We start from the raw sequence: 10000 nt of genomic DNA on the forward strand, positions 1-10000 counted from the left end.
CAAAGGGTTATTATGCTCCTGTAATACATCTTTTGAGGAGAGCTTTCCAATAAATACCAAGAAGGTAGGATTTGTGGTATCTTGAAGGATTTTTCTACATCAGAAGTTTTGTTGAATTCATCTCTGGTAGTGGAAGGGTTGAAACATCAGTAGGTAAGCTTAAGGTTAGGGTTACAGAACCTTTACTTCAAGGTGGTGATGATAGACCAGGGGGCTTAGGGTTACAGAACCTGTACTTCAAGGTGGTGATGATAGACCAGGGGGCTTAGGGTTACAGAACCTGTACTTCAAGGTGGTGATGATAGACCAGGGGGCTTAGGGTTACAGAACCTGTACTTCAAGGTGGTGATGATAGACCAAGTGGCTTAGGGTTACAGAACCTGTACTTCAAGGTGAGGATGCTAGACCAGGTTAGAAATGTCACAGCACATTTATATTATGATAAATTAAGAACATTACAATTGGCCAGTGACCAATAAAACTTAACTGAAGAAAATTCAGGACAACAATATTATTTACATGATATATTGGACATAAAACTTATTTTTTAGGCTCAAGCCATGTCGTCCTGATGGAAGTTCCTACAGGGTATCTTCATTGGGTATATTTGACTACAGTGATATTCCCAGAGAATTTACCTTAAGGTACCCAGACTCCTAACTCCTGGAGCGAATATCCCTAAATAAATGAACCAGGGATTACATGATAAATTGGACATAAAACTTACTTCTTAGTTGTGAATAAATTTTATTTCAGTGGAGACTGCACAGATAGCCTACTGTCATTGTGTAAACATTACAGAGATATTGGCAATTGATATCACAGTCAGTATGTTGATCCAGGATCAACATCTAAACCCATTGCTTGATATGTCTTGGTTTGTAGGACTGAGTAAAATACTTGTACTATCCACATCCTGAGCCCATAAACATGTGGGTCAAAGTATAGGTCAAACATGTGGGTCAAAGTATAGGTCAAACATGTGGGTTAAAGTATAGGTCACTAGAATTGAAAGCAGTCACAGTAAAGTTGAAAGTTTTTGCACTTAAATTGAAAGTAGTGGATCTTAAATTGAAAGTAGTTGCACTAAAATTGAAAGTAGTTGCACTAGATTTGGAAGTAGGCTTGCTAAAATTGAAAGTTTTAGCACTTAAATTGAAAGTAGGGGCACTAAATTTGAAAGTAGTTGCACTAAAATTGAAAGTATTTGCACTAAAATTGAAAATATTTGCAATTAAATTGAAAGCAGTGGCACTTAAATTGAAAGAAGTGACACTTAAATTGAAAGTAGTTGTACTAAAATTGAAAGTTTTTGCACTCATTGAAAGTAGTTGCACTAAAATTGAAAGTAGTTGCACTTAAATTGAAAGTAGTGGCACTTGAATTGAAAGTGTTTGCACTAAAATTGAGAGTAGTTGCACTAAAATTGAAAGCAGTGGCACTAAAATTGAAAGTAGTAGCACTAGATTTGAAAGTAGTTGTACTAAAATTGAAAGTAGTTTCTATAGAATTGTAACTGATTGCACTAAAACTGAAAGCAGTCAAACTAAAATTGAAAATAGTCCCACTCAAATTGAGAGTAGTTGCACTAAAATTGAAAGTAGTTGTACTAAAATTGAGAGTAATTGCACTAGATTTGAAAGTAGTTGTACTAAAATTGAAAGTAGTTGCACTAAAATTGAAAGTAGTTTCTCTAGAATTGTAACTAATTGCACTAAAACTGAAAGCAGTCTAACTAAAATTCAAAATAGTCCCACTAAAATTGAGAATAGTTGCACTAAAATTGAGAGTAGTTGCACTAAAATTGAGAGTAGTTGCACTAAAATTGAAAGTAGTCACTAAAATCGAAAGTAGTTGCATTGAAATTGAAAATAGTTACACTAAAATTGAAAGCATTAGCACTAAAATTAAGAGTAGTTGCACTAAAGTTAAAAGTAGTTGCACTAAAACTGAAAGTAGTGTCACTAAAATTGAAATCGGTGGAAGAAATGTAAACCTCCCACGATTCAGTGATAGTTTTGGCACATGTGAATGAACATATGGAATTAGGGCCATGTAGCCCTGGCCTACATATATGGCTGAAAAACCCGTTCATCGAAATTTGTATTCTCTTTCTGGCGCTCAGCCAGTGAGGACGGTTTAAGCATAAAATATTTACCGAGGACCGAAGAGGTTGGGGTCAAGGTGGCTTGAACTGTTGCTATCAGATCCAATGGATTTCTGAGCTCCGGACTCCTTTTATTATCATTATTATTCTATATCATTTGGCTCTTAATAGTTCAGGGTTTGGTGTCACGACTGAGATGGTGCGGGCACGTGTTAAGGATGGATGGTGGGGAGAGAGTGAGGAGGGCTTGGGAGGAACTTGTTAAGGGGAGGATATCAAGAGAGAGGCAGAGGATTAGATGGGGTGATAAGGTGAAGGATAATATGGAGAGAAGAGGTTTGGTGGAAGAGGATGCCTTTGATCGAAGGCATTGGAACGGGCGCATCAGGTAACCGACCCCTTAATGTAGGGATAACGGTAGGGGAGAAGAAGTTCAAGGTTTGGGAAATCGGGAAAGTCTCGTAGGGGCTTATTGCCATCAGTGCACCTCACATTGTTTACTGTAGGCATTTCTTGTAGGTCTTTGTAGTACACCTTCGGCCCCTAGCTGCACCGGCTTTTTCGTTTTCTGCTCTATTGTCGCTACCGCTTCCTTCCTCCTATCTTGCTCTCCGGGAAAACTCTCAGGACAGAAAAGAAACACAAAAGTAAAGATAGAAGTATATTAGAAAAAAACAACATAGAGAAATGATATAAAAGATATGAAATGAGTTTGGTGTGAGAATGTTTACTAAAACTTCCAACGATTTAAGAAAGTCACTCGGAAGATCATTCAAGGAACAAGACTTCAGATTTTGGAAATGACTGGCTGTATTGGAAGATCTGAATGCAAAGATTTTAAACAGAGAACTGATTGAACGACAGTGCCAGAGATCAGTCTTGAGACCCGGAATAGGAAGGGTAAGGAACGCAAGTTTTCATTCAGCAAGTTATGCGAACTTCTAACGATTCAAATTTCCAGGAAGAACACTTCTAGAAAAGGCAAGTTTTGGAAATGACTGGCTGTCTTGGAAGACCTGAATGCAAAGGAGGATCAGAATGGTGAAAGATTTTAAGCAATTTGATGGGACGACGGTGCCAGAGATCAATCGTTAGACCTGAAATAGGAAGACATAAAAGAACGCAAGAGTTTTTAGAAGTGATTGGCTGTCTTGGAAGACCTGAATGCAAAAGGGGGATCAGAATTGTGAAAGATTTTAAACAATTTGATAGGACGACAGTGCCAGAGATCAACCGTTAGACCTGAAATAGGAAGACAAAAGAACGCAAGAGTTTTTATTCAGTAATTTATGATTGGGTCAGCTGCCGAAGAGCAGAGAGTCATATATGAAACAAAAGCACTCGATATGGGTGTGAAGCGCAGTGAGTGTGAAATGACTGAGGTACAGCTGATGGGTATTTTACGTAGGAATGAAATAGGACTGGCATTTGTCAGTTGTCCCCTCATGGGTTACAGTCACACATTTGGCATTCATCACAGTTGACTTATTACCAGGAACATAATTCATATATATATATATATATATATATATATATATATATATATATAAAAGGCACAATTCCTGCGTGTAAATAAGCCACAAACCCTCTCAATATCGAATTCACTCTACCTCGGAAGAATTAAGCTTACGTTAATAGCTTCTGGTCGGCCGTGGATTCGAACTCGGACTAAGGAAACTGAGGTTCCAGTGGCATAATATATATATATATATATATATATATATATATATATATATATATAATGTAGGTGTGTGTCTGTATATATACACTATAAACAGGTCATATGAAAATCTTTGTTGATCAAGTTAGGTTAATTTTCGATCCAGTAATTCTAGCTATGAAAGGTTGTAATGAAAATATAATGGCTGCCCCAATCATTAATGTGCCCATGAGGGCATAAGGAGCTGCCATACCCCCTGTGGCGTCCATGACGAATCCTGAAAATGAAAAGGACGTCAAATCTTTAGAATATATTTTTTGGAAAATTTCTTCCCTCAGTTATACCGGTCAATAGTTCTTCAAGAATTTATAGAAACTATTACATCTATTTTATCTGCAAATAGGGGTTGGCCCCAGAGAAAGAGCAATGTAAGGGTCCTTGCTACGTTCATACTTTTAGCTGTTTGGCTTTCATAGGGCTATCGGGAGTCCTATAATTCCCATAAAAGATTCTGTTAGTACCAGCGTACGTGTCCCTCCCATTTGCCAAGGTTCTGAATTTTCTCACGTCTTCTGTTTTCCCTGATTTACTTCATTTTCCCCTCCCTCTAGTCTGAGTTAGGTAAGGAAATAAATGCTATCAAAAAGTTATAAGATGAAGAAAAATTTTTCGTTTGACAATATTTGCTGATTTCTAAAAAGGAGGTAGTACTCGTAAGCTCTAGGATTCACCAGCTGACACCGCTATACTCAACGCAGTGGGAAATGGACGATAGGGGAGAGCCCTTAGTTTGAAACGGATTCCCAGACAATGTTTGGCATTTAATATTTGTCAATGAAAAAAAATACTTTTAGAAGAAAAATTTCCCAGAAGTATTACTCTATACTAAGTACTATTATGAATTATGATTATGTTATTGAAAACATAAAGTATATGATTTTAGAAAATACAGTTCGCTAAAGAAAAATTTATAAGGTCACAATGTTTTATGCAAGCAGATGTGTATGACCAGCTATTTTCTTTATATATTTATCTAATCAGGATCTGATAGCCATCAAAATTTAGGATTTTTGTCCAAAGGAAAATCCATGTGCAATTTTCAGAGAACATTTATCAAACCCCTATAGAACTAAAATTGTTTACGTAACATAAATCCCTGAAAACTGAGGCGTAGCCTTGCTAGCAAACAGGCGTACAAACAGATAATCAAAATTGACGCGGATAGCCAGGCATAAGTGATAAGAAGTTCTAGTTCTTTACCTATAAAAGGAGGGTACACGAAGCTGCAGATACCCTGCACCATCCTGAAGAAGCCCCAAGTGGAAGGCATAGAGTCCCCGCCAAACTGCTCCGCCAGAAGGATGTTTATCAGAGTCCAGAAGAACCCCATGGAGAGGGAGAACATGGTGGCTGTTATGATGAGTTGCCACATCGTTCCACACAGGGGGACTATCAGACATCCTGCGGCTCCTATGAGCAGGCTGAAAGACAATGTTTGGTTAAGGATATGGATAGCCAGTTTGGTGGGAAGTTTACGGTGATAGCTGGTGAGCAAAAGTGGGTATGGGAAGCTTACAATCACTGATGATAATTCAAAGGAAAACATGGATTCAAACACAAGAAATTAGCCAGATAAGATCAGTGATATAAGAATTTTTATACAGTGAAAGTATTATTACCTTACAAGAAACCCATGTGTTGTCTTGAACATTTTGTAACTGAATATGGACCCACATGCAAGACGCATGATAGAGTCAGTCAGAGAGCAATAGGAGGACACAAATGAGTTCTGCATGTCCGTAAGACCAATCGTCCTGCCGTAAACCGGAAGGAAGAAGAGGGCATTGGGTAACGCCGCCGTGGAGCAGACGACGACGGCCAGGTAGACGAGGTAAGAGGGATTCCTGAAGAAGGAGAATTGGAGGGGCTTCTTCTTTACCGTTTGCGTATTCTCTTCGACCTTATGCCTATTTTGGTAAGAAGACGGTTTGCTTTGTTCCCGTTCCCTCCAGAAGTCTTCAGCTACGATCCTCTGGTGCTGATCAAAGGGCCTCATGAGCATACCGAAAACGGCCAGCTGCAACATGACGCCAGCCATCATGATGAGGGCTCCCTGGAACCCAAAGTGACGGTGCAGCAACACGACCAGCGGAGAGAATATGACGCCGCCCATCGGGTTTCCGGCTGACCGAACCCCGTTGGCAAAAGCCCTCCTCTTCTCGAAGTAGTCTGTGACCACAATGTACCCTGGGGTTTCTGCCAAGCACATGCCAGCCCCTGCGATTGAGGAATGTACAAATAGAATAATCACATGGGTAAGAAAATTAAATCATGGGTAGAGATAGAGAGAGATAACTCACCAAAGAGAGCACCCAGGGTGAATGCCATGTATTCAATGGAGAAAGCTGGGACTGCCAATAAGAAGCTACCAGCACAGATGAGGCCACCCAGAATTATACATTTACGTGGCCCTATGATGACTGTTAGGGCTCCCATCAATGGTGCTGCAGGGAGAGATATAACGAGAGATGTAGTTGTAGATCATGGAGGATTCAATAGATACAAAAGTGAACAGGAAAACACCTGAGAGATACATGACTGGTTGTAAGAAGAGAGATGCTACAGAGGATTGGCAGTGGGGTAACTTAACTGGTAAATAAGTGAATATAACAAAAGATATAAAGAATGTATGAAATTATTAAATGTTGGGTTAGATATCATTCAAAGCATAAAACGTAAAAAAAGAGAATTGATATGCAGGTTTTACAAGGATGAGTGTATTCGATATGTAAAGGGATATAATTGATAATATAAAACTTCAATAACTGGTTGTAAATGAAGATACAACATGTATTATTGCCTGTCTGGTTTTGTCAAGATTGGTAGGGAACCAGTTTAAAAGTTCAAATAAAGCTTCATCAGAAAAGTTTTCGAAATGTCAAAGGTTGAAAACCAAAATAAGAAAGCATTGAAGAACTATCATGAAAAGAATCATCATCATCATCAGCCATTACTAGTCCACTGCAGAACAAGGGCCTCAGACATGTCCCTCCACTTGCGTTGGTTTATGGTCTTCCTGTGCCAGTCCATGCCCGCAAACCTTCTTAGTTCGTTGATCCATCGTTATACAGGGAATCGGCAATACAAGGTGAGAGACTTATATCCCAGAGAGGAAGCATACAGGTAGGAGGTTAACTCCAATGCTACTACACCCTTCCATACTTTGCCTCATTACTTCACCTAGACTCTTTAGAGCAACTAAATAATCAACCTATACTCACAGAGCAGGCATCTGCATCCCATGAGAAGTCCGAGGATCCATCCCGCCTGAGCTCCGGAGGCGTCGGGAAAATAGTCCAGGATGATGGTGTAGGTGATGCCAAAGCTCTTGAAGTTTCCGGCTGTGACGAGGTTCACCATGAATACCAGGAATAGGACTAGCCAGGCATACCTGTAGGGGGGAATCTAGCTCTTAGAGTATTCACGTATTCTGTGTTATGATTAGGCTGTGTCTACGCAGGATGCAGTTTGGCAAGTGCAGGCTGGAGTTCGGTTGCTCTTGGAATTTGTAATACATTGATTCCGATGTCTACATAGTGACATATAAATCAAAGATATACACATATGTCCAGTGCCAAAACCCTCTTCGGTTTCCTATTAAAGACTTGGGAAGCAAGCCCTTTTTTAGGGGGCTACTCCCCCCAAACCCTACTTCCTAGCTCACAAGATCAGTAAAGTTGTGCTAACTAGGGAATCCTATCCTCCTCTTAGTGCAGTTTTAACGCTTGAACTACATACTACCAGGCGGGAATGGTCCTGCTAAACTACCAGAGGTAAGCCAAGATAAATATACATAAATAATTTGAAATTATAATCCAGTTAATTTTTGTGTCTTACCCTGTGTCCTTGCCTGAAGGCGGCTCAGGAGAAACAAAACCCACTTCAGGATTTCCGTGAGGCTCCGAAGAACTGAAGACTTTGGGATTTTCCTTCTGGAAACCTTCTAAACGTTGTAGAGACCATGCGGTAAGTGCAAGTGGTGGTGTAACCCTACTTCCTTGCTCACAGGATCAGTAAGGTTGTACTAACTAGGGAATTCTATCCTCCTCTGAGTGCAGTTTTAACGCTAGAACTACGTACTACCAATCGGGATGTCCCACTAAGCTACCAGAGATAAGATGATTATAAAACAATCGTTTGAAATGACAATCCACTTAACTTTTGTGTCTTACCCTGTGTCCTTGCCTGAAGGCGGCTCAGGAGAAACAAAGCCCACTTCGGGATTTCCATCTGCCTCCAAAGAACTGAAAACTTCAGGATTTTCTTCATCTTCGATGAGAGGTAAGGCCTGCAGATGACTTGTGCAGCCGGAGGCAGCGTCGTCGGCGACCTCGTAATCCCTTTGGTCTTGCGAGGTCAAGTAACTTATTTTCTTGTATGAGCTGTCGGTCGCAAGCTTGGTCGCGTTTTCCGGGAGTAAGTACTCGTAAGAACGGTCTTCGTCGACATTGTCACCTTCGGTTTCTGAAAAGTTACTTAGCGTTAGTTCCTGTTTTCAATTGATTGGATGAATGTTTTCATAACCTTATAACCTATGTTCTCAAACCTTAACAGGGTGGACAGGTGGATAAGATAATCAAGAAAACTGATAAGAGGAAAGGAAGACAAATAGTGAAAATAAATATATGAAAATAGGGAAGAATATTAAAGATAACTAGAGGTTGCACTCTGTATAGTGCAGACCTTTGCCACGGCAGCTTATTTCTCGACCTTGACCTTGACCTTTAACCATAACAAGTATTAATTGGAGTGGATTTTCATACACTCAAATATGAACCAAGTTTGAAGTCTCTGTGACAACGATGTCCAAACTTATGGCTGATTACTTGAATTTTACATTTTGCTTGATTGTGACCTTAACCTTTGACATTGACCCTCAAAAATTTAATAATTTCCAGCTTTTTACATAAAAGTTAATCCCTGCAAGTTTCATTACTCTACGAATAAAATTGTGGCCAGGAAGCTGTTCACAAACACACAGATAAAACATAACCTCCTCCTAACTTTGTTGGCGGAGTTTAATAAGGAAAGTAAGTCTAAATGAAGTTATAGGTGAGATAAAGGACAATTGATTTAAATGCAAAGTTGTGGATTATGAAAACTATTTGTGAAACCTGTGTGAAATGATTCATACTTGTAATGGATAGTGTTGATTGGTGAAAGTAAGGAGAAACTGCAGTGGCTATAGAATGAGCACGGTTGTGTTTGTAAGAATGGAAAGTTGAGTGAACACTTGCAGGATACTAAAATACTTGGAGTTGTCAGTGGAAGCTAAAGTGGGAATGTATGAAGGGATTGTTTAGGCAACTTTACTTTATGGATATTAGGATATGCAGATGATGCTACTCTCTTTGCATCATTTCCATCCCCTGAATGTAGATCTGTGGTTGCTGAATCCCTTGATATAGATCTAGCTGAAATTAGTGCCTGGTGCAAATTATGGGGTATGGAGTTGAATCCTAACAAAACTCAAAGTATGATTGTAAGTAGGTCAAGGACAGTGGCTCCTCAACATCCGGATCTCAGCCTTGATAATGTCTCTTTAACTTTGTATGACTCTTTTAAAATTTTAGGTGTGATTCTCGACAGCAAATTTACTTTTGAGAAACACATTAGGTCTGTGTCTTCTTCAATTGTACAAAAAATGGCTTATTGATAAATCTTTTTAAGATTTTAGTGATCAATCTGTTCTGAAGAAGTGTTTTAATTCTTTCATTCTACCTTGTTTCGATTATTGTTCTTATGTCTGGTGTTCAGCTGCTGATTCTCATCTTAATTTGTTGGACAGGAACTTACGGTCTATTAAATTCCTTATTCCTGATCTAGATATTAATCTTTGGCACCATCGTTCAGTTAGTTCATTATACATGTTGCATAAGATTTTATATATATATATATATATATATATATATATATATATATATATATATATATATATATATATATATATATATATATATAATTCGGACCATCCTTTACATTTAGATCTTCCTGGACAGTTCCACCCTGTTCGTAATATTAGGCAGGCATTTAATTCTAATAGTCAGGCCTTCTCCATCATGAGGCTCAATACTACACAGTACTCTAAAAGTTTTATTCCAGCTGTGACCAAGTTGTGGAATGATCTTCCTAATCGGGTAGTTGAATCAGAACTTCAAAAGTTCAAACTTACA

At 38.9% G+C, this 10000-nt stretch overlaps 2 protein-coding genes across 2 annotated transcripts in view; one reads left to right on the plus strand and one right to left on the minus strand.

Moving 5' to 3' along the window:
• Window positions 1–10000, plus strand: part of LOC137625360 (uncharacterized) — a 170442-nt gene that overhangs the window by 70030 nt on the left and 90412 nt on the right. The window lies entirely within an intron of this gene.
• Window positions 3832–10000, minus strand: part of LOC137625751 (monocarboxylate transporter 12-like) — a 7111-nt gene continuing 942 nt past the window's right edge. The window contains exons 2-7 of the mRNA XM_068356646.1: window positions 8000–8291; window positions 7049–7218; window positions 6128–6271; window positions 5447–6044; window positions 5028–5248; window positions 3832–4044 (exon numbers count right to left, since the gene is read on the minus strand). Of these exons, the coding sequence (XP_068212747.1) occupies window positions 3908–4044; window positions 5028–5248; window positions 5447–6044; window positions 6128–6271; window positions 7049–7218; window positions 8000–8291 (1562 nt within the window). The 3' untranslated portion in view covers window positions 3832–3907. The remainder of the gene's footprint in view (window positions 4045–5027; window positions 5249–5446; window positions 6045–6127; window positions 6272–7048; window positions 7219–7999; window positions 8292–10000) is intronic.

This window comes from Palaemon carinicauda, chromosome 32 (genome assembly GCF_036898095.1).
Source record: "Palaemon carinicauda isolate YSFRI2023 chromosome 32, ASM3689809v2, whole genome shotgun sequence".
In the NCBI taxonomy this organism is placed as follows: domain Eukaryota; kingdom Metazoa; phylum Arthropoda; class Malacostraca; order Decapoda; family Palaemonidae; genus Palaemon; species Palaemon carinicauda.